Source organism: Phaenicophaeus curvirostris, chromosome 19 (assembly GCF_032191515.1).
Source record: "Phaenicophaeus curvirostris isolate KB17595 chromosome 19, BPBGC_Pcur_1.0, whole genome shotgun sequence".
Taxonomy (NCBI): domain Eukaryota; kingdom Metazoa; phylum Chordata; class Aves; order Cuculiformes; family Cuculidae; genus Phaenicophaeus; species Phaenicophaeus curvirostris.
This window is the reverse complement of record NC_091410.1, coordinates 7,655,659-7,679,513: the sequence shown is the minus strand read 5'-3', so window position 1 is coordinate 7,679,513 and position 23,855 is coordinate 7,655,659. Positions and strand designations below refer to the sequence as shown.

The following is a 23,855-nucleotide window of genomic DNA, read 5'->3' as shown; positions in this document are numbered from 1 at the left end:
GAAATACGGCCTCAAATGATTTTCCAGATCTTCTGAGCACAGAAAAATTATAGTGCAAGTCCCAGCCTGGTTTATCCCCTGCAGTGGCCTCTAAAAGCACTCAGTATAATCAATACATAGTAGGCGAATGTCTAAATCCATACAGCATTTGGACTGGTGTTGTGCTCCTTTCCTTTATGTCTTAGCCTGGAGTTGCCTAACCTATCAATCACTTTTATCTTTTGCAACCCTTCCTCCCCACCACTTCAACCTAGCCGTCATCTTCTCCAAGGCACCTTCTGACAGCCCCCAGTCACGTAGTTAAAAGCGTGTTAGTTCCCCAAATGAGTAACTGGTGGCTTATAGTGATTCATAGTGTGTGAAATGGGTAAATTTTAATCTTAGCAGCGAATCAAAAAGATTGCAGTTTACACAGCATGGATTTGGGGATCAATGTAGAAAACTGTCTATACCTAAAATAAATAGAGGAAATGTCCTGGCTTCACAGATGGAAATGAAAGGAAACCTTTTCCCCTGTTAGCAAAAATGAACAGGCATCTAAGAAAAGAGAGATTTTCTGTTCTCATCAAACACTAGTGAGTTCAGTCAGATTTACGCTTAAAGGAAGATTTCAGCCACCTTTTGAACCACGTCCAGAGTAACAACCTCTGAGCACGAGTCTTTGGCCCCATCACCACACTGTGAACCAGCAACACTACACGTCGTTTCCGTCGCTTCACAAAAGAAGAAAGAAAATAGACCCACCCTCTGAAAATGCTGCATTTCAGAGATGAAAAGCAGGGGATTTCCTGGCTACAAATACACTACTAGTCTCAGTAGCACTTTTAAGTTTCCAGTCCAAAGGCTATGTCTGACTAATTATGGCCCAGCTCTATGACAAGACTTATGATTACACAAACTATTTATCCTGCCAGCCTCATCCTTGTTTCTATGGAGAAGCAGTCTCAGAGACCGGCCACTTGAGAGCCATGGCACGCTCCAGCGATGCCTGCCTGGACAGCCGGGTAACAGATTTATGAGAAACATCATGCAGATACTCGGTAGGTGAATATGGACAACAGTCTGCTTGATTTGACATAAAAATTAAAACGTGGTTCAGGAAAGTCTTTCAAGCGCAGCTTTCTTTCAAATAACTTAACACCACAGAACCCTGAGGAATGTATTTGTTATGCAGTATATAAACAAAATATAGAAATTCAGAGCTACCATTTAAAAGATGATATTGTAAGTAAAAGTGGCCAACTTTATAGCTTGCAAAGGACTCCACAGAAATTTTTGATCCCCTCTGAAAGGTGGATGCTGTTGTTTAGGAACTAAATGACACATTTAAATTCCAGTATCATCAAAGCTTGAAGAATTTGATTTCCATATCTCTCTTTTCCATGTCTACCTATATGATAACTGTGGGTTCATATTTTTGAAGCCTGTATCTTTGTAGGTACAGTTAATGTTCCTCAACTGAATCTTCAGAGTCATATAACAAGACCTTATTTTCATACTTGCGTTAGAAACAGAATTACTGAAACCTCAACTCTGAATATTACTGGCCCTTCTGCAATAAAGATCTTACAAGGGCTCTTTGTACTACATGATTTGCTACGTGTACCTTTTGATTCAAAGGCAGGGTTGCACACATGGCACAGTGCAACGTCAGCCGTTTAGGAAACCATTTGAAAAGTTTTATGTTACTCTTAACGTTCTTAAAATTACTGCAGTCAAAATCCATCATTAATACAACAGATTCCATTCAAGTGCAAATAAAAAAACCACAACATTAAAAACAAAAATCTAGAAAAGCTTAATAAGAATAAATGTTTACAGCTACTTTTAAGGTAATATTTGGGACTTTCTTACAAACTGCAGGAACAGCAAAGAGTACAGCTGGCATTCAGAACAGGAAGCAGCAACCACCAAAAACCGTTACGATACACAGAAGCCTTTCTACAGCTCAGGAGGTGGTAGGGAAGCCCTAAGTTCCACAGCAATGAAACTTTGTCCTAATGTCACCTACCCTCCGTAACAACAATACTCCAGTTGCTTCTGCCTTTTTTGGAAGCCTGTTCAGGCAAAGATTTCCAGCATTCTCTGACTGTCCTTACTGCTGTAAATGGCAAACAGTTATTAAACTTACTACATCACTCTGTTTTTAATGGAAACGATCTAGAAATCTCAGAATGTTCAACAGAGGAAAATGTAAAATCCTGCAGCTGGTGAGGAATAACCAGTTAGAAAGCTGGGGTCCTCCCAGATAATAGACTGACCGTAAGCCAAAAATGTGCCCTTCTATTCAGTATCCAGAATATCATTAGCTTTCCTAGCCACAAAGTCAAACAGAATATGTAAACAGAGAACACACCAGGATCCTTATTTATTTGGAAACTGGCAAGGAATTATGGAGTGAAGGACTTTTTAGTGGAGGGTTAGTGGATTCTAGTATCTATTAAGTATAATACAATGATATTATTATTTCTTATTAAGCATTCCCTTTCGCAAGAAACTGAACAGACTTTCTCAGTCTACTCTGGACAAAGAATTTGCCTATTTTAATGATTCCTTTTGAGTTTAACAACACTCTGCAAATATCTGTAGTAAGTGGCATATTTATAGATGAATACTCAGATGCAGAATGTTTTTTTCAATTTAATCAGAACCGTAAAGAAGAATTTTTCAAAGCTTTTTTTTAATTAGATGGTGTTGCTGTGTTTTGAGTTCTCTTCGCTACACTTTAATATTCCCTCTACTCATTAGCGTAGTGTGGCATATTTAATGCTTAAACACAGGCAATGTAATTCCACCTAACAGATACGGGGGTTGTGCCTTCGTCTCAGTTCCAAGTGTTTATGAGGTTATCCAGAATCTGTGCAGGCTTCTACAAGCACAGCAGCCCTGTGTTCTGTTCACTTACACTACTGCCTTGTTGAATACTGAATCAAATCCAGTGATCTGGGTGCTGATGTTGGGGGAGTGTCATTTCCCTGGCACATCATCCCCTATGAACACATCTCTTTCAGAAAATGCGTTCTTCAAAAATGGTAGGAACTGTCAACTACAGAAGTGAGACCGCAGACCACAGGTCAGTTCTCTCAGCAGCTGGTCTATGCCCAGGGTCTTCTACTTCTGAAAAACAAACCAACTGCAGTGACACTCTTCTGCCTCTAGAAGAAACACTACTAACCTTTTAAACAATGTTGAGTGTTTTACAACTGAAGGCTAATCAGCGAGCACGTGTTGCACTCAGCTGCCTAAGCTGCAGAGATGGAGGCTTTGGTAGGGGTGATGTTGACAGATGCGAAGGACATACCAGTCCTTGTTTTTGTCTTTTTAACATTTTGTTAACACTTCTTTCCTTCTTTAACTTCCTATATCATTTGAGTAGCGATAACATATACTGATGGTTGAGGTATTTGAGAATCATAGAATCGTTTAGGTTAGAAAAGGCCTGTAACATCATCAAGACCAACTGTAAACCTACAACTGCCAAGTTCACCACTAAAGCACGTCCCTAAGCACCACATCTACACATCTTTTAAATCCCTCCGGGGATGCCAGCTTCACTTTCACTATTGTGCCTCTCCATTCCTAGGCACCTCTGTCCCTCCTGAAAATATCTTCACAAAGTACATACCTCTAGGGTTTGAATTAAAAATTCTACTGCTGGCTATACATTTCTGTGATGATTCAAGTAAAGTGGAGTAACAAAGCAAGATTTTGCAAGACGGAAGTATCATCCTTACGAAATTACAGTCAGAGGGTGGGTGAGGTCATGACAAATAAAACAGTCTCCTCCTCGAAAAGTGTAGGAGTTTTTCCAGTACTCTGGGACTGGCAATAGAGATCATACTTCCTTTTCCTGGAGAACCAAGATTACCTGTAAAGACATGTAAAAATTTCTTCAGCTGCAAAACTCCACCAGTTTTTGCTGGGCCTCAGGTACTGCATTGCTTACTTCAGAAACTCCGTAAGAATCAGTGGGTTCTGCTCTTCTGCAAGTATCTTCATGTAGCTTGTAAGCCAATAGCCTAAACTCAAGTTATGGTCAAATACTGGTTTTACTTATCTTTAAGATTAGCAGTGCACTGGCTGTTACCCAAAAGAAACAACTCAACCTCACTTACCTTTGCACGTAATCATAATGAATCCTTGAGCAGGTACAAATGGGTACTACAGCAAAACTGCATCAAAAGCCAAAGCAAATGTAGTGTGCCGGGGAAAAAAACATTCCTACAGTGTCAAAAGTGTTTCAGAGTCTCCCTCTGTAATACCTGATTTCAGTGAGCAGCTTCTAAAATATCGGAAGCTACTAATCTATGCAACACCATAGCTCTCACAAGACAATACTATATCCTGCCTATCCTCATCTATTTAGAACCCTACCCCTGTGTATTTCCACAGAGGTGGTAGGATTCACAGATTTAGTTGGAAAAGACCTTAAAGATCATCAAGTCCAACTGTAAACCTAACCCTGCCAATTCCACCACTAAACCATGTCCTCAAGCGTCACATCTATGCTTCTCCAAAATGTCTCCAGGTATGGTGACTCCACCACTGCCCTGGGCAGTCTGTTCCAGTCCTGGACAGCCCTTTCTGTGAAGTAACATGTCCTAGTATCCAGTGTAAACCTCCCCTGGCACAACCTGAGGCTATTTCCTCTCATCCTATCATTTGTTCATTGGAAGAAGAGACTGCACGCTTCTTTCTGGGAGCTGTAGAGAGCAATGAGGTCTCCTCTCAGCCTCCTATTCTCCAGCCTAAACAGCCCTAGAACCCCTGGGCTCCAGACCCTTCCCCAGCTCTGTTCCCCTTCTCTGGATGTGCTCCAGATGTCTTTCTTATAGTGAAGGGACCAAAACTGAACACAGAATTTGAGATGTGGCCTCAACAGTGCCGAGTACAGAGAGACAATCCTTTCCCTATACACTGGATTGTATGCTGTAAGCAGACAAAGTGGAGCGCTTGCTCCTGAATTTCCTAAAGCCCCAAGTCGCCTAAGGAGTGCTGCTTTCTATACTGCACTTTAGAAGCCCATGGATGATAAATAACAGCAATATCAACGCGCATTCAGTGTTATAATCCAACATTTATATGAATAGCAGTAGAGTCACAGTGGATCAATGCAGAAAGCTCACTCCATCTGGATGTACAAGGAAATTTAGCAGGTGCATTTGCAGGGGGTGCTCCCTTGGTAGAGGATGAGGAGGGAAGCCTGTAAATTACATGAAGAACGCAAAAGATCACAATCAAAATGACTAAAAAGAAGGAAGAAAAAAAAGAAGCTCACAAAGCCTTTCTTATGTAAGGAGTCAAGGAAGAAACTGTTATCACTCCCTGGAAAACAGAAACAGCAGCACAGAACAAACCTCGGTGACAGCAGCCAACCTGTGCATTTAAATCCATCGCCCCGCTTGTGCTCCTCTGGGCAGCTGGGGCATCATCCACGCGGGCAGCAACCCATTCCATTCCACCCGGGCTCTTTGCTGGGCAGCATCCTATCTTATCTCACCCCGCCTGGGCTTAGTGCAGGGCAGAATCCCACTCCATCCCGCCCTGGCTCTGTGCGGGGAAGCATCCATGCGGGAAGCATCCCACCTCATCCCATCCCATCCTGCCTGGGTTCTGTGCGGGGCAGAATCCACACAGGCAGCATCCTATCCTACCTCACCCCACCTGGGCTTAGTGCAGGGCAGAATCCCACTCCATCCCACCCTGGCTCTGTGCGGGGCAGCATGCACACGGGAAGCATCCCACCCCACCCCATCCCATCCTGCCTGGGCTCTGTGTGGGGCAGCATGCACACCAGCAGCATCCTATCCTATCTCACCCTGTGTGAGCTTTGTGCAGGGCAGCATCCCATCCCATCCCATTCTCTCCCTTTCTATCCATCCCATCCCATCCTCTCCTCTTCTATCCGTCCCATTCCACCCATCCCGTCCCGTCCCATCCCATCCCATTCTCTCCCCTTCTATCCATCCCACCCTACCCTGCCCTGGTTCTGTGCGGGACAGCATCCCATCCCATCCTCTCCTCTTCTATCCATCCCATTCCACCCATCCCATCCCATCCCATCCCATCCCATCCCATCCCATCCCATCCCATCCCATCCCATCCCATCCCATCCCATCCCATTCTCTCCCCTTCTATCCATCCCACCCTACCCTGCCCTGGTTCTGTGCGGGACAGCATCCCATCCCATCTTCTCTTCTTCTATCCATCCCATTCCACCCATCCCATCCCATCCTCTCCTCTTCTATCCATCCCATTCCACCCATCCCATCCCACCCTCTCCTCTTCTACCCATCCCATCCCATCCTCTCCTCTCCTATCCATCCCATTCCACCCATCCCATCCCATTCTCTCCCCTTCTATCCATCCCATTCCACCCATCCCATCCCATTCTCTCCTCTTCTATCCATCCCATTCCACCCTCTCCTCTTCTACCCATCCCATCCTCTCCTCTTCTATCCATCCCATTCCACCCATCCCATCCCATTCTCTCCTCTTCTATCCATCCCATTCCACCCTCTCCTCTTCTACCCATCCCATCCTCTCCTCTTCTATCCATCCCATTCCACCCATCCCATCCCATCCCATCCCATCCCATCCCATCCCATCCCATCCCATCCCATCCCATTCTCTCCCCTTCTATCCATCCCACCCTACCCTGCCCTGGTTCTGTGCGGGACAGCATCCCATCCCATCCTCTCCTCTTCTATCCATCCCATTCCACCCATCCCATCCCACCCTCTCCTCTTCTACCCATCCCATCCCATCCCATCCCATCCCATCCCATCCCATCCCATCCCATCCCATCCCATCCCATCCCATCCCATCCCATCCCATCCCATCCCATCCCATTCTCTCCCCTTCTATCCATCCCACCCCACCCCGCCCTGGTTCTGTGCGGGGCAGCATCCCGTCCCGCCCCCCCGGTCTCGGCGGGAGCAGCGGGGCCGCTCCGCGGGGCGCGGCGGGAAGCGGTCACGTGGCGGCGGAGCCCCGCGGGCGCGGCGGGGGCGGGGCGGGGCGCGGGGCGGGTCCTGCGCGGGCGGCTCGGGGAGCGCGGGCAGCATCCTCACGCCGAGGCGCGGGACGGGACTCAGGTACCGAGGCGCGGCCGGCGGGCGCGGGGCGGCGGAGCGCTCTGTTGGGCGCGACCGTCGAGGTCAGCGCGGGGGGGGCGGGTGAAGCGGACCGAGCGAGCTCCGGGGGGCCTCCGCGGGTGCGGAGCCGCGGGCGGTGGGCGAGACGCGGTCCCCCACCGCGGGGCGCGTTCTCTCCCGAGCGGCCCCGGCGCTGTCCGGGCGCGGAGCGGTGCTGGCGGCCGAGCCCCGCTGTCCGCACCCCGCACTCCCCCCCCCGCCGGTGCCGCCGGTCCCCGAGCGCGTGGCGGCCGCTCGGGCTTTGTTCCTGCCCTCGCCGCGCCGGTACCGAGCGTCTCGCCCCTTTCGATGCGGAGCCCCGGAGGGCGAATCCCGCGGCCCCCCCGGTGCCGGCCGCGCGGTTCTCCCCACCTTTGTTCTCCCGGCCGCGCTCCTCCGCATCCCTCGGGAAGGAGCCCTTGTTTTCGCTCCGGCTCCACGTGAACAGGTCTCCGTCTTGCCGTGTGGAGAGAAGAAACGGGCGAGGTGGGATCGCGGCCACCCAACTGCCTCCCCGCGAGGTTCCCGGGGGGCGGCGGGTCCGCGCTTTTGGGACGAATCCGTGGGAAAACGGTTCGGTTTGGGATGCGGCGGAGCGGAGGCTCGGGTGGTTTTGCGATGTTTATTTCGAAGGGAGCGGCGGCTGGTTAAGGCGTGGCGGTGCGAAAATGTAAATCCTTCTGTAGAATACACCTGTTGGGGGCCGGCTGGAAACAGGACTCTAGGGAAATCGGAAAAAAAAATAATAATATTAAACCGACGATTTAAATTATGACCGAATTGACGTCTCTGGACGTAGGACACCATGTTACGCAGCTGCACTGTCCCAAGTGATTGTGTAAAAGGACACCTCGCAGCAGGATGAGCTGTTCCCACCGCGGCTACGTGCGCCAACCGTCTTGGGGTACAGGGCACGTGCGCCCCAGCGCTTTGTGTCAGGGGAGTTCATGGTGTCCCACAAAAATAAGTGCAGATGTCCAGCTGATGACAGGACAGGATCCCTAATTAGCATTTGTCTAGCTCTGTTAGTTTTCGGGTTTGTGCTAGACAAAATAAGGACAATTTTCTACTATAAATTGCCCAGAATTTCTGTTTTTCTAACGCTCTGACACATTGCAAAGCTACTGTAGCTCTAGGGCTGAAATAAATTTTCATGATACATGAAGAATGACTTGTAAGTGTCCGTCTGAAGTTGGGATTCTGCTAGTTCTATTTTTGAATGCACACGGAAAGCAGCCGGATAATTCAAACAAAACTGAAGGCACATTTGTCACTTTTTCTGTGCAGAGAAACGGCGCGTGCTGTCTGGTCTTAAGGTGCCGCTGTGATGCTGACATTATTGCCCTTGTGGTAATGGAGGTGGTATAGGAAAGCCATAAGCTTCAGAAAAATAACTCCACTTCTCCAGAAAAACAGGCATTTGCTGCACAGACAATAACTAGGGAGGCTGGCAATGCTGTCGCCATAGAACTAGTGTATTTGTTTTGAAGGCGGTACCTGTTTGGATCAAACTGTTAAGTTACTGTTGTGTTTCTAATTAAAGAGAATACTTATGCAAGTATTTATCTTGAGATTAAAAAAGCTATTCCTTGTTAAGAAGAATGTCACATTTATACTTCCTCAAATGAGAAGTTAGTATGCAAATCTGTGGCTTATTCTTTTCCTTATGGCCCAGTGTAAGATAAGGGTACTTGTTGGAACCATGCTCATTAAGGGAAAATTAAAACAGGAAACCAAAACAATAATATAATCTGCTCCTCCCAGATAATATAAAGAACAGGGTTGCAATGTTTTCATTATAAAAATAAATTTAAAAAAAAAATCAATAAGCACAACTTCCCTTGTAGAGCACTTTACCCAAATAACAGAATCTACACTGGTTAGAATTATTTGCTACACATAAAATGGCAGCGTGGATTCACTGTGTCACTGCAGGCTGCTGGGAACTTGTGATGGAGATTCCTAAGTGTGCTGTAGCAGGGAACACTAAAATGGTTTGAGGCTAAGTAGGGGCTGGAGATTGATTAATAGTAAGTGTTGGTACGGAACATCACGGACAGCTAAGAGAGCACAGTATTACTGAGTGGTTTATCCTAGGAATTTTGCAAGAGAGATGGGAGAATGGTGAAAACTGGCAAACCCTTAAGAAAGGGAGATGCATCGGAAGCGGAAAACTGTCTGTGATAAAACAGAGGAGGCCAAATGGGAGAGTGAATGTCACTGCCGGGCCTTGCGGGCAGGACAGGAGGGCAGGGCAGGCGTTGCTAAATAGGGTAATGATTTTTTAGGGAACAGGAGTTCGCAGCAGCCTTTGGAAATGAATGTGTAATACAACTGGCTGATGTTTAAGCAGATAAGCCACAAGAAATAAGCTACTGTGTCATATCCACGGCCCATCAAAACAGTTTGTACAAAGTGCCTAAGGATGAGTTGTAGTAAATAAAATGCAAATTAAAGAACTATGCGTTAGTGCTTTAGAGCATCAGGAAAGAGTTAAAGTCATGCTGCACAGGCAGATGTCAGTGATGTGAATGGAAACGGTAGTTGTTTGATACGTAGAGGGCTATAGCCAGGGTTTGGAGGATATAAAATAAAATTATTTTTGCAGGGATCATTTCCTGCAAAATTTCAGTAGAGTTGGTTAGTTTTGGGCTTCTTCACTCAAACCCGAGGATAGCATACATCTTCTGTTTAGTCTGCTTAGATCTTAATAGTCTTGGGCAAATACAGGAGGTTTATGACTCCTGTTAGTGCAGTATGGGTCAATGTATGCTCTCCAGTACATCCATACTCCCAGCACCTTCTGAAGAGAGAATCATGATTCTCTTCGTTTTACAGATAAGAAACTGAAGGAAGATCTCTACCCTGCTCAGCCTAGACTGTCCTCCTCATTTTGTAATTGCAGTTCCCCACCTAGTGGGATTCCAGACTGAATTCCAGTCTAAACTGGGTTCCCTACGTGAAAGTTCATGTTTTCTTTTTGATAACCGTTATTTATTTCTATCCTAGGAATTCAAGGCTGAGTAGATTTCTGCCATAGTTAAACCAAATTAATTCTGAGGAAGTTCTCAAGCTGTATATAGATCAGCCTGCATACCCACAAATGTCCTTCCTTCCCATGCTGCTGGCCATATTACTTGGCCTCCCTTCCTTCCCACACTGATATGGTTCAAGTAAGGGTATTGGCTGAAGACCAGTATTAGATACTTGCCGTTTCTCTCTGCTCATTTTTATACGACAAATGCTCTCCTTTTATATACACCGCACCATTACTTTGGACGCACCACCCACCATGCTAACTACAATCACAGAATCATAGAATAGTTTGGGTTGGAAGGGACCTTAAAGCCCATCTGGTTCCAACGCCCCTGCCATGGGCAGGGACACCTCCCACTGGATCAGGCTTCCCAAGGCCCATCCAACCTGGCCTCGAACACCTCCAGGGATGGGGCAGCCACAACTTCCCTGGGGAATCTGTGCCAGGGCCTCACCCTTCTCATAGTGAAGAAATTCCTCCTTATGTCTAGTCTAACTCTGCCCCTCTCCAGTTTATACCCATTGCCCCTGCCCTATCACTACAAGGCTTTGTGAACAGCCCCTTCCCAGCTTTCTTGTAGCCCCTGTCAGGTCGCTGTAAGATCTCCTCAGAGCCTTCTCTTCTCCGGGCTGAACAAACCGAGCTCCCTCAGCCTGTCCTCGTATGGGAAGTGCTCCACCTCATATTTCCTCCTGAGGGATCCGTCCCGTGTTACTTTCTGTGGTAATAGGAAGATAGGCTCAGGAGCATGAAACTCCACAGATTTACCTACATTGCTCACTTTGTTTTACACGTTTGCAAAGCAAGAACCTATTTATGATAAGAGGCATCTGGAATCAATACTGACAATGCTGCCATGTCTGTGGTGGGGATGCTGAACCCGTGCTGCCGCCGGTTGTAATCCTTTCCCTCTAAACAGGGCTGAGCCAGCAGGAGCAGAAAGCAAAGCCAGCGGTCCTGGCAGGCTTGGGCAGTGTCCCTGAACTGGATGAAGCCAAATAATCTGGGACCCGACCACTGTTGAGGTGAATGCTCCTTTGCACGTTGCACGTGGGAGCATCCCTGCTGCTCCGTGGGGTGGGTGCTGGCTGGCCCAGCGAGGTGCCCTGCATGAAGGTACCTTTGTCTGTGTTTGCAGATACCGGACTCGCGCTGGGTCTTTTCATTTTGCTGTGCTGGCAGCGGCTGCTGATGGAGTCAGGCAGACGTGCAGGACTGATGTTCACAGGCAGTTTGAATGGATGACGTTGGAAGAACTGGTGTGTGGGTTTATGGTGATTTTCAGCCAGATGAGGTGCCAGACGTGACACAAAGAATCATAGAAACACAGGAAGGTTTGAGTTGGAAAGGATCTCAAAGCCCATCTGGTTCCAACCCCTCTGCCACGCGCAGGGACACCTCCCACTGCATCAGGTTGCTCCAAGGCCCATCTAACCTGGCCTTGAACCCCTCCAGGGGTGGGGCAGCCACCACTTCCCTGGGTCACCACAATTCTCCAAGGCAGAGAACTCGTTTCTATGTGGCAGTTTATACAATGTATTTCTGTGGATTTAACCCCTTCCCTATGGCTTGAGTTTACAGACTATATGACTTCAAGAACACCTGTTCCGGTGCCTCACCGCTCTCACAGGGAAGAAACTCTTAACCGAACGGCTGCCGCTGTTTGCCCGCAGCCGCGTTTCGAAGCCACCGCCTCCCCTCACGGAGCCGCAGCGCGCCGGCCTCAAACCCCGCGTCTCCCTCCGCCCCGCGCCGGCGGAGGGGGGGGGTTGCTGCGCGGAGGGAGCCCTCCGCGGCGTGACGTCAGCGCCCCCGCCCGCCCAGCCCCGGTCACGTCCTGCACGTCTCAGTGCGGCGCGCGCGCGCCCTGCAGGGGCGGCCCCGGCGCCTTCGCGCGTCAGCGGGGCCTGAGGGGCCGGGGGGCCGGGGGGGTGGAGGCTGGATTTGGGGTTCAGGGGCAGCCCCGGAGCATCCTCCGCTCCCCCGAGGGATAACGGAGGGGCTGGCGCGGGCTGTTGGCCAGCCAGACCCGCCCCGGTGCTCCGTTGCCACGGGTGGTTCATTCAAAAGGAGAAAAATTACACGACCTTTCCCTGATACTTTGTGAGAAAGGCTCGTTCAGTGGTGAAGTATTGAAAAGGGCGAAGTCTAAGAGGCAAAGACAATAATATTCGGCTGTTCAGCGCTGAATCGGACGTGAAGGAAGAGATTATTTGTTATAAGTTGCTATCCTGTTATATATCAGCATCAGATGCTCTTCTCGATAAGACATGTTGTACAAAAGCAGTTGTAGATATACTAGTTTTAGACCAAGAACTGTGTAAATCCCTGAAGAATGTATTTTTTAAGTTATTCAGCCGTGTCCAGAGACTCCCTTCAGTTCTCTCCTGACCTAAACCAGCTACATCTTACAAGACATATCGATAAATATTAAGCATATCGATAAATTCTTGCAGCTCTAAGGGAGTGTTTATCCTTTCGGGTTATTCTTCCATACCTGGAGACTGTCTGCATATGATCTCTTGGTCTAAGACAGATTTATAGAATCATAGAATCACTAGGTTGGAAAAGACCCACTGGATCATCAAGTCCAACCATTATATGACAAGATAATTAAACATACAAACCACCTGCAACAAAACTTATTAATTAATTCTCATACTTAAATCATTGACTCCAAATGAAGCATTCAGACCACTTGAAGCAGTGGGAATGAATTCCCCCTGCCCCCTGACTCCTTCGGTTTTCCATCCGATTTCTCTCTTTATACACTTGAGCCAAGATACTTGAATTGGTATTTTCTCTGTAATTAAATCTTTCCATGTAATTAAATATTTCTCTGTAATTAAATATTACAGAGCTGCCAGTGAAGGATTATACTTGGTGCACCTGCTCTGCGCTGTCTGGGTTTAAAACCAAATATTAACACTTTTTTTTTGGAGAATGTACTTTGTATCGTACCAGAGTTACTGAGAAAAACAATTCTGAAGGGTAGACAGACCCCAGTGTCCAGAGGACTGGCAGGAGGCCGTATAAGGAACGGCTGAGAGAGCTGGGGGTGTTTAGCCTGGAGAAGAGGAGGCTGAGGGGAGACCTCATTGCTCTCTCCAACTCCCTGAGAGGAGGTTGTGGAGAGGAGGGAGCTGGGCTCTTCTCCCAAGTGACAGGGGACAGGACAAGAGGGAATGGCCTCAAGCTCCACCAGGGGAGGTTTAGGCTGAACATTAGGAAAAAAATATTTCACAGAATGGGTGATTGGGCACTGGCAGAGGCTGCCCAGGGAGGGGGTTGAGTCACCTTCCCTGGAGGTGTTTAAGGGACGGGTGGATGAGGCGCTGAGGGACATGGTTTAGTGTTTGATAGGGATGGTTGGACTCGATGATCCAGTGGGTCTTTTCCAACCTGGTGATTCTATGATTTTGTGATTCTAAGGCTTTGATTTAGCGCCCCAGAGCCTGGTGCAGAACTCACCCCGTCCCACACGCCGTGTGTTTTCCGCACGCCTACAGCAATCGGCCACCCGTAGCAGCAAACACACGGTTGTCTAGTTTCACCAAGGTTTCACTTCTTGCTTAACCATTTTAGGTTCTACTTGTATGGACTTAAGACAAATTCTTTTCTATTCGATTTCCAGAAAAAAAAGAGGTTAAGCCAGTAGTGTGAGGCTTACAGTCCGTGTTCAGACTGGGGTAACAGAACAGCTATAGGCACGGCCGGGTTTATTTCTGCACCACGTATATAAAGTAATCTCTTCCAAGAAGTGGGAGGGCGGCTCTAAATGCCACAGGAGGTACATTCTGACAGAACTATTAACAATCCTCTGTCGTCACGGAAAGTCTGCATTGAGTAGTTTGCTGTGCCACACAGTCTGGTTCTGAAACGGAGCTGTAAGAACTACCTTATTGCCAGTGCACAACCATCACCACGCAGAGCTCTGCTTCTGAAAGCAGAAGTGGTGAACACATCATTTGCTTGCACTCCTCTCTTAGGCACCATCGTACTGAAACATTGACCCTGTAGGAGTAATCCCTTGCATTTAGAAAAAAATGGTCAATTTTTGTACATGTAAGAGTTAATGTATAGCTTGTTTGAAGCTCATGTTAAGATTTTCAAGACTTCTGTAATACACAGAGGCTACAAAAACCTTGCTGCTGGGCTGCAATACCTCCCTGCGCTCCTCTGCACTCACAAGGATAGTTCATCCGCCTTTTCAGTGTCTTCCCTCCCTTCTCTCTCTTCTAAAACTCTGCAGCCTTAATGAGTAGCGCGTGACATTCTCATGAGAAAAGGTTTTACTTTTTAGATGCAAAGGTGCTTGTGGCTGCACAAGCAGGAAGATGTGGAAGATGAAATTCATCAAGTAAAATATATAAAATAATTCCTGATGATGTAGATAAGAACAATAATGGAAGATATTTGCTTCAGGCAGACAGTGCTGCTGAGCATTGCTGCAGTTAGTAACTCCCATCATCCACAAAACCAGCCAGTGCAGATTTTCAGTGCAGTTTAGCTTAAGTACTTACTTGATGCATGAAAACTGATAGCTCATCAGCAGCTCAAAGGGATCTGTCTGTCTTTTCAAGATACTGGTGCACTGGGACTGTGTTGCTGTCCTCAGCAGGGAACAAAAAGCCTGGGTGATTTGTCCACTGTTGCACAGAATACTTGTGATGCACCAGGATTTTACATGTAGGTCTCTGAAGCGACTGCTCTGGGAGTTTCATATAACAAGGTCTTGGAACAAAAAATCCTGCCGACTTTAATGCTGGAGTTCTTACATAGTTGTGAAAGTAAAAAACACCTCTGGGCTGCTGTGATTGTTTCTGGTTTTCTGTAAAACACTGATTTAGTTGAAATCCAGTTTTGGTGGTGGGAGAGCTGTGAGGGGCTTTCATTTAAAAATCAACTGTGCATCTCATTTTTATGTATTTTTTCAAGTTTTTAAGGGCTAACTTGAACAAATTGTTAAAATTACACTGTGTCTGTATTTAAACTAGATTTTTTGTTTGTTTGTTTCTTAGGGAACACTCTGGAGCATCATCATGGGAGCTGTTGTAGCTGATGATGGTCCATCTGGTGTTAAAGCACCCGATGGAGGCTGGGGCTGGGCTGTCCTTTTTGGCTGTTTTATCATCACGGGATTCTCCTATGCCTTTCCTAAGGCAGTTAGTGTCTTCTTTAAAGAACTTATCCGGGAATTTGACATTGGATATAGTGACACTGCCTGGATTTCCTCCATTCTGTTGGCCATGCTTTATGGAACAGGTAGGTTCTTCTCTGTTGTAAAAGTGTTGCATCATGCAGTGCTGTTTGTGAATCATACAGCCATTTACAGCATGAATCATGATTGCCTATCATTACTTGTGTGCAAGGAAGACATTCCAAAGAAGAATTACTATGAATCACCTAAGTCCAAAAGTTATTGAAGCACATCCAGTTTGCATATAAAATTAAATCTATGAACAAAATCAATGGCAAAAATCGGTTTATCCTAACAACTTGTTCTTCTTGCCCAGGTCCACTCTGCAGCGTATGCGTCAATCGCTTCGGCTGTCGCCCCGTAATGCTGGTGGGAGGCCTTTTTGCTTCCATGGGGATGGTGATCGCCTCCTTCTGCACGAGCATCATTCAGATCTATCTAACAGCAGGTGTGATTACTGGTAAGTAGTGTGTGTGTGGTTGAAAATGAGTTAGCTCCTGTCTTAGCTGTAGGTTGAAATCATAGAATCATAGAATCACCAGGTTGGAAGAGACCCACTGGATCATTGAGTCCAACCATTCCTATCAAACACTAACCCATGTCCCTCAGCACTTCATCCACCTGTCCCTTCAACACCTCCAGGGAAGGTGAATCAACCCCCTCCCTGGGCAGCCTCTGCCAGTGCCCAATGACCCTTTCTGTGAAAAATTTTTTCCTAATGTTCAGCCTGAACCTCCCCTGCTGGAGCTTGAGGCCATTCCCTCTCGTCCTGTCCCCTGTCCCTTGAGAGAAAAGCCCAGCTCCCTCCTCTCCACAACCTCCTTTCAGGTAGTTGGAGAGAGCAATGAGGTCTCCCCTCAGCCTCCTCTTCTCCAGGCTAAACACCCCCAGCTCTCTCAGCCGCTCCTCATAAGGCCTGTTCTCCAGCCCCCTCACCAGCTTCGTTGCTCGTCTCTGGACTCACTCCAGAGCCTCAACATCCTTCTTGTGGTGAGGGGCCCAGAAATTCTGTATAAGTGACAAACACCTAAACCACCAGAATCATCCAGATGTTATGAACATGGCAGATAAATGTGGAATTAAACTGTCGTTTTAATTTTTCTGGTATGCTTTATAGCTACTGCTGTAATCACTGAAGTGTGACCATAGAGTACCAGAATATTATGGCAGGTGGAATGCTTTTAAAAATGTTATCTTTGACTTCGTTTGTCCATTTGAAATAAAACTCTTTTCTCAGATCACGAATGAGAAAAACTGTAATTAGACTTTTTTTTTTTTATATGGTGATATTGTAGGTCAGTATTGATGTTTATGTACCCTCTGTTACAGGTTTGGGGCTGGCACTGAACTTTCAGCCTTCTCTCATCATGTTAAATCGCTACTTTGACAAGCGCCGTCCCTTAGCCAACGGGCTGTCTGCTGCTGGGAGTCCCGTATTTCTCTGTGCGCTTTCACCGTTGGGGCAGATCCTACAACACGAGTACGGTTGGAGAGGAGGGTTCCTCATACTGGGTGGGATGCTGCTCAACTGCTGTGTGTGCGGAGCATTAATGAGACCTTTGGAGCCACCCAAAAAGGCTGAAGCTACCAAAGAACCAGCTGAGAAGAAAGCGAAGAAAAAACTTCTGGATTTTAGCGTATTTAAAGATGGTGGATTTGTGATCTACACACTTGCAGCATCTATCATGGTGCTTGGTCTCTTTGTTCCCCCAGTTTTTGTTGTGAGTTATGCTAAGGATTTAAAGTATCCAGACACCAAAGCAGCTTTTCTTTTGACTATTCTGGGATTCATTGATATCTTTGCTCGGCCCATTTGTGGAATGATAGCTGGTCTTAAATGGGTCAGACCACGCTGCGTCTACCTCTTCAGCTTTGCCATGATTTTCAATGGCTTTACAGATCTCATGGGCTCCATGTCTGTCGATTATGGTGGCCTGGTGGTCTTTTGCATTTTCTTTGGCATTTCTTATGGAATGGTAGGTGCTCTTCAGTTTGAAGTTCTCATGGCCATCGTTGGTACTCAGAAGTTCTCCAGCGCTATTGGTTTAGTGCTCCTGGCAGAAGCTATGGCCGTTCTCATTGGTCCCCCATCTGCGGGTAAGTGCTTCCATTTTGTTCACGATTCAAAATCATTTGCGTTGCATCCACTTAAACAGATTTTATGATACAGGAGCAGAGAAAAAGACAGTACCAGCCACTCGAGCAGTGTGCATTGTGCTAGTGTTGCACATGCTTCAATGACTTCCTGCAGTTAGAAGCTGAAATAGTCCAAGACAGAGTGGGATGAGTCTTTTCCTTCTTGGATCTGTTTCAGGATTGGTTGGATTGCCATCTGGAGATGCTCTCTCTCCACTGAAAGCTACTCTGAACCTCTTACTAGCAGATAGCTAAAATTGTATGAGATGTTTTACACACAGTGAATAACTTTTGTGAAGTTCAGGCTCTCTAGAGTTACAATTCAGAACATGAAACCTGTCAGTTTTGTTTGGGAAGCACTAGGACAGATTCTCTGTGCCCATGGTAGATTTGGAGGAAGAAGAGAAGTGTCAGAAGAAAGAGGAAAAAAGAGGAGGGCTATAAAACTGGACAGTTTTAACTAAGGTCAGCTGTTTCTGTTGCACAGCTCAAACCCAAGAATAAGGGTACGATACAAAATATTCAAATTAATCAATTTGAATTCATAATTACAAATGAATTACTAATCAAAGGACATAAATGTTACTGTCCCTGAACTGAACGCTCCTCCCCTCAAACTCTACCAGTTCACTGCCATAAAATGTTTATTATTCCAGACGCTAAAAAGCATGAAGTGTTTTATTTCAGTTGAACTGCCTGGCTCTGTGTGTGCAGGGGAGGGTGTGTTTCAGGATGTGAGTTAAAATCAGTGAATGTTAAACTGAATTGAGAGAATTGAGAAATACTCAAATGCTGTTTCAAAACACTTGCTTAGGCAGTCATGGTGCTTCTAGGCAGGAATCCTTGAAATGTCTAGAAAAAGCAGAAAAAAAATCATTACAAGAGAATAATTTTTGTTAATTACCTGCAATGTTGTCTTTTTCAGGAAAACTCTTGGATGCAACACAGAGGTACATGTTTGTTTTTATTATTGCTGGAATTGAAGTTACCACCTCAGCACTGGTCTTGGCCTTTGGAAACTTCTTCTGCATTAAGAAAAAGCCAGAAGAACCACATACAAAAGAGGAAGCAGCAGAAAGAGAAGAATTAAACAAATCTGAAGACAAAACTCCTGAAGATGCCAAGGTGGACTCTATTGAAGTGGAGCAGTTTCTGAAAGATGAGCCTGAAAAGAATGGCGAAGTTGTAACTAACCCAGAAACCTGTGTGTGAGCATGACAGAAAACCAACAAAGTGTTTAGAAAATAAAGATTTTCAACACTATTTATTTTAGAAATAGAACTAGTTTAGGGCTGGGCCATCTGCTTTATTAATGGAGGCCAGTCAGCTCATCAGGTCTCTGGAAGCTGAATAACTAGACAACCTTTTATCGGAAAATTAGCTTTATCAGTGAAAGGTGAAGCATTGTGGTTGTACTTTTTATGTAAACTTAAAAAGCTTTTATAAACACAAGTCGAGTCTTGCTATGCATCACCAGAAACTGCTCACTTGGAAGAGATATAGGAAGAATATATTTTAAGAAAAGCAGAATTATATGTTTGTTTTCAGACAGTATTGGTGAAATCGCTGTGTTGTGTGGCTAAACATCATTTCCCTTTCTGCGTTCTTTGTGAAGGGGAAAAAGTTTGAGATGGACAAAAATCTCAGGAACTTAAAGGTCTCCATTAGGTTTTTGAATTTCTTACTTTTTTAGCTTTTTAGATGAATCGGCTCAGCCCTAATTTAATTTTGATAATATCTGTTGCTTTGATTATGTAAATGTATTTCTGAGTTTCGTCCAAGCCTGTACTCTTTGTAAGTGTCACCTGGAAATGCTGTACGTGGGAAAGCACGTGAGAGACCCTCAGCAGATCCCACCAGTGGTGCTGAGGCAGCACTGGAAGGAAATAAAACGAGCAGAGTTGTTCCTGACAGACCGTAAGCAAAGTTAGCCTGTGCTCACATGGTTTGCAGTAGTTTCCCTGCAGCATTGAAAAATATTACAAGGAAGAGGGAGAAAACGGATTTTAGGCTCAGTAGAATCTTTTGAGTGTCCACTTTGTATGTAAGAAAATAGCATAAGCTTCCCGCTGACCTATAGCGGGTTGGACTGAGGGAAGCGCCTGGATCTTTTGAAATGCGTTGGCCACCTCTGAAATGCCACGTTAGCAACATAAGAAGGTCTTAACTCCCTCACCCTCACGTTTATCCCTCATCCCTATCCTTTTGCTTAAGTTCAAGGTGCTATTCCTGCTGGCTGAGGAAACCTGTCAGAACTGTTGATCACGTTGATGACAGCGATAGACAAGGACCAGCCGAGAACGGGGTCAGCTCCTCAGTGCTCAAACAGAACAGGGAGTCTCTGGCCAGTCCTTACATCTTCTCTGACACTGGTGTAGGAAAGGAGGAGCAGAAACCGATCAGACAAGGCAGGGACAGCGCATTTGAAGAAACACCGAAAGGGAAAAGATTCATTGTGAGGACGCTGAACAGAAAAGAAAGGGAAAAGGAAGGCACTCTGTATGTTCTTTTTTTTCCTACTCAAACACGTTCAAGAAGTGTAATTTCTAATACAGAATCATGTTACCGCAGCCCACCTTCTGGTTCCTTAAAAGCTCTCTAGGTTTTGTGACTGCAGTAACAATCTTCTAAACAGACTGATCGTTCCAGATCCAGTTTGTTAGTAGCAAAGGAACATTGGCTTTCAGGTGCCAAAATTATTCTGCTTAATAACTGAAAACTTAGAGACCACGATCCCTTAAATCCCCGCATCTCTTTTAAAAATAACATTAGTTGTTACATACTGGACCGTTTTTAACAGAAATGTACAGTAAATCCAACAAAATGCCAAAACCGCGAGCCATTCCCTATCTTTTGGATACCAGTTTCCATCCTGGTGGTTTTCAGAATGGTTGGACACTGTCAGGACAACCTTGCACAGAGATTGAAAAGTTAGGATCGTGACTTTTTTTTTTTTTTTTGAGTGATTTTGAAAAACAATGGATGCTGCACTGAATAAACTGTTTATTTTTATATCGCATAGAATGCATTACTTTAAAAGCTTTTCTTAATTTAGCAGCAGGAATCGGGCTGGCACGTCCTAGTTATAAGAACTTTATCACTCATCTAAAGACTAAATCAGTAGTTGGAACACAACACCGCCTGTTCCAGAAAGGCCACCGTATGAAAGGGTAAGAGGGAAGTGGAATCCACGGATCAGTTTATATCCCTGGAGGCTGTTTCAGATGATTCACAAAGCCCTGATATAGCTTTCAGATTCCAGTTCCCTGTTCTGTTTCAAAAAGCAAAAACTAGGAACCTTGCCCAAGGTGAATTCAGATTCTCAAACAGCCATTTTTGTCTTACTGTGGGTTTCCATCAACAGATTTATTTGCTAGATAATGCTGTGCTCTTTGCACAGAACTAAATGGTTATTGCTTTGCCCTCAGGTTTTGGCACGATTTTAAGATTCTGTACATTCTGCAAGCTGCCTAGACGGTAACATCTCAAAAATCTGGGTTTATCACACTGGGTTTATCACACTGACTGCAGATTATTTCATTTTCTGTACACAATACCTTCATGCTTAAGCTGGCCTCAAGAAGGTTATGTTACAATTATTTTAATGGGGCAGAAGAGGAAGCGGTTAAGATGAGGGAAATATCTTTCAAAAGGCACCATAAATAATTTCTGAAGAAAGCCTGCTCTTGGCAGAACGTCTCTCGTTGGACACAAGTCCTTTCCCTTGACTCAAAGATGAACCGCTCTGAGCAGGACACCAGTGCTCCTGTCAGCACAGACCCACGAGTGACCGCAGCATCGGGGAGAGCAGGTGTCACCGCACGGCAGAGGTCAAATTATCTTACGGCCTCAGAGAAATAAGGGGTGGAATTTAATTTGCTAAGCAGGCAATAAAATCTTTTACCATTTTCATTATTCACAAGAAGCATCAGCAGAGAGATGAGAAACTCTTGACGCGGATCTCTTACCAACATCAAAACTGGCAGCCTTGAGGGTACTTCTGGAGCCAGTTAAGCTCCCTGCTTCCACACTGTCACGTTCGGGGGTGACATCCAGGTGTGTCTAGCCCTCTGCTCCTCCCTCTACCCAGCTGCCTTCGTTTCCTTGGGAAGAGATTGTACTGATGGGAAGGAAACCCCCATGCAGGACGCCTGGAGAGCCGCAGGCCAGTGTTCTGGGCTGTGCTGAGGCGCAAACCCGACTGCTCCTACCAACACGGCCACAGAGAGCTTCACACTGAGCTCCTGTCTTACAGACTGACCCACCTCCTGCCCCTAGATGTTAAAGGCAAGCAGCAAGTCCTTAGGTTCTCTGGGTCTTAGTGCTGTCTTAGAACACCAGCAAGGAACTTGAGGTAGAGAGAGAGAGGACTGTGTTGGAACCCTGTCTCTTGGCAAGGCTTGCCTGGCTTCTTGTTACCTCTGCTTTCTGTAAATTCGCAAAGAATTGCTTTTAAACCCCTGCAGGTATTTTAGTATTTCCTTAATCACCACCGAGATCCCCTTCAGGGCGGTTTGTGAGATGTTCTCTTTCATATCAAGGATGCGCGTGGTCAGAGCCGAGAAGCGCTGCTAGAGAGACACCGACTGCAAGCACAACAGGTCTGTGCAACAGCTCCCTGGCTGAACCTTTCTTCAACCTTCACCTGGTTAAAATGTTGCGACTCGGAAAAAGAAAAGGGAAGAAAAGGGGAAAGGGAAGACAGGTAATTGTATGACTGAATTCCCAAGCATCCCAAAAGCAAGGTTATCATTTGCCTTTGCCTACTATGCTCTGGGAACTGACGCAATTTCCTCAGAGACAGCAAACCAAGTGAAAACCACAAGGGCCAAACATCTGAGTGTAATGCTCTACACCACCTGCTAGTTTTTATAGATTATTCCCCAATGAACAGTCTTCTAGTGCACAGCCTAGCACAGGTTTAGAAGCTTTTTACCCCCCTGTACATTCTATAAATTGTGTCCTATAGGATTTAGGGTTAAAATATTGTATGTTTGATCAAGTCATGGATCTTCGGCCCCTATTTTCCTGCTGCAAGGAGAGGGTGTGTGTGAATGCCTGTAACACACAGGAAATATAGAGGTGTGTATGTGTGTGCATATATATATATGTATTTATGTATGTATCTCTATATATCAAACATGGAAAAGGCCCAGTAGAATAGAACAGTTTCCCTATTTACTAGACAATAAGCAATAATGAGTTAAAGCTATTTCCTTCCTCCTCCTGTACAAAGATAAGTTTGCTTTTTTACAACTTCTAAAGAAACACCTTTAGGTGTTTGGAGCCTACATCACCTCAGCAGAACTAAAAATCTTAAATCACCATTTCTAGATTTCATTTTGCAATGGGAGGGATGCACAGTGTGAAGGGCTGGGCAGATCTTGTGCTTGTTAATATTAGATCCCATGCAACCAGGTGTGTGTTAGACAACGAAAAATCACCCTCTAAAAGGAAATGACAACATTCCCCTAATCAAACAATCCAAACTTGGAAATGACAATCCCAAATACACTCACCGATGCACCATTGTCACGTCACAAAGAAAAGCTGCAATTTGGTAGGTGATCATCAACCGAGGGCTTTCCGACAACGCAAACGCTTGTAGCGGTAAGTGCTGCCTCGTGTCTGTGTGTCCGTGTCCCTCTGCCACACTTGTCTCTGTGATTACAGGACTGCACTTCAGCTTTGTGCAAGCGAGATGACTTTTTGTTTCTCCTTGATGCACTTTATTGTAACGTGTACATTTATATTTATTTTTTTAATGCGTTTCTAGTAAACTGTTGCAAATGTAGTGAATAAATACTTACTTGGTTGTCAAAAAGCCGTGGGTGTGAGAAAATCCGCTTAGAAAAAATAACTTTGAGCACCCAGATTTGGAAAACTGGCCTCATGCGCCCATGCTCAAACAGCTACACAGAAACAGAGTGCTTAGTGAGAAGAAAATAAAAGGTGACACTGAGCTGACAGGCAGCCAGAATTTAATGTGGGCAAGGGGACTGCTTTTGCCATGACTCATAGTTTGACCAATTCCAAAATGGGAATGGGCTCCTGCTGTAAATGATCCTGAAGACTATTTTAAATCATCAACTGATTAAATAATAGCTAGTAATTTTGTGGTGCTCCATGAAGATTGTTCTGGTCCTCTAAAGAGTTTTGTTTGCAGGTAAAGTTTCATGAATTGCTTTGGCTTGTAAAGCCCTAAATATTTTGAGTGCTGACCTGCCAGCAAGCTCTCATTTTCCTCAAGGGATGCTCTTCAGTTTAACACCACTTTCATGTGGGTTTTTTGGATCTTATGGTACCCCAGCTGAGACCGGCTCTTCAAGGAACAATCTCAAGGCTA

The 23,855-nt window shown here is 45.7% G+C and overlaps 2 protein-coding genes across 2 annotated transcripts in view; one reads left to right on the top strand and one right to left on the bottom strand.

The window, feature by feature from the left end:
• Positions 1-12,236, bottom strand: part of CCDC57 (coiled-coil domain containing 57) — a 44,822-nt gene extending 32,586 nt beyond the window's left edge. The window contains exons 1-3 of the mRNA XM_069872923.1: positions 11,793-12,236; positions 10,813-10,891; positions 7,509-7,779 (exon numbers count right to left, since the gene is read on the bottom strand). Of these exons, the coding sequence (XP_069729024.1) occupies positions 7,509-7,779; positions 10,813-10,891; positions 11,793-12,236 (794 nt within the window). The remainder of the gene's footprint in view (positions 1-7,508; positions 7,780-10,812; positions 10,892-11,792) is intronic.
• On the top strand, positions 7,025-20,521 carry SLC16A3 (solute carrier family 16 member 3). The gene is made up of 5 exons (XM_069872590.1): positions 7,025-7,097; positions 15,195-15,438; positions 15,690-15,833; positions 16,703-17,470; positions 18,435-20,521. Exons 2-5 carry the CDS (start codon positions 15,216-15,218, stop codon positions 18,719-18,721), a joined length of 1,422 nt encoding a protein of 473 aa, XP_069728691.1. The 5' UTR covers positions 7,025-7,097; positions 15,195-15,215; the 3' UTR covers positions 18,722-20,521.
• Positions 20,522-23,855: the final 3,334 nt, after the last annotated feature.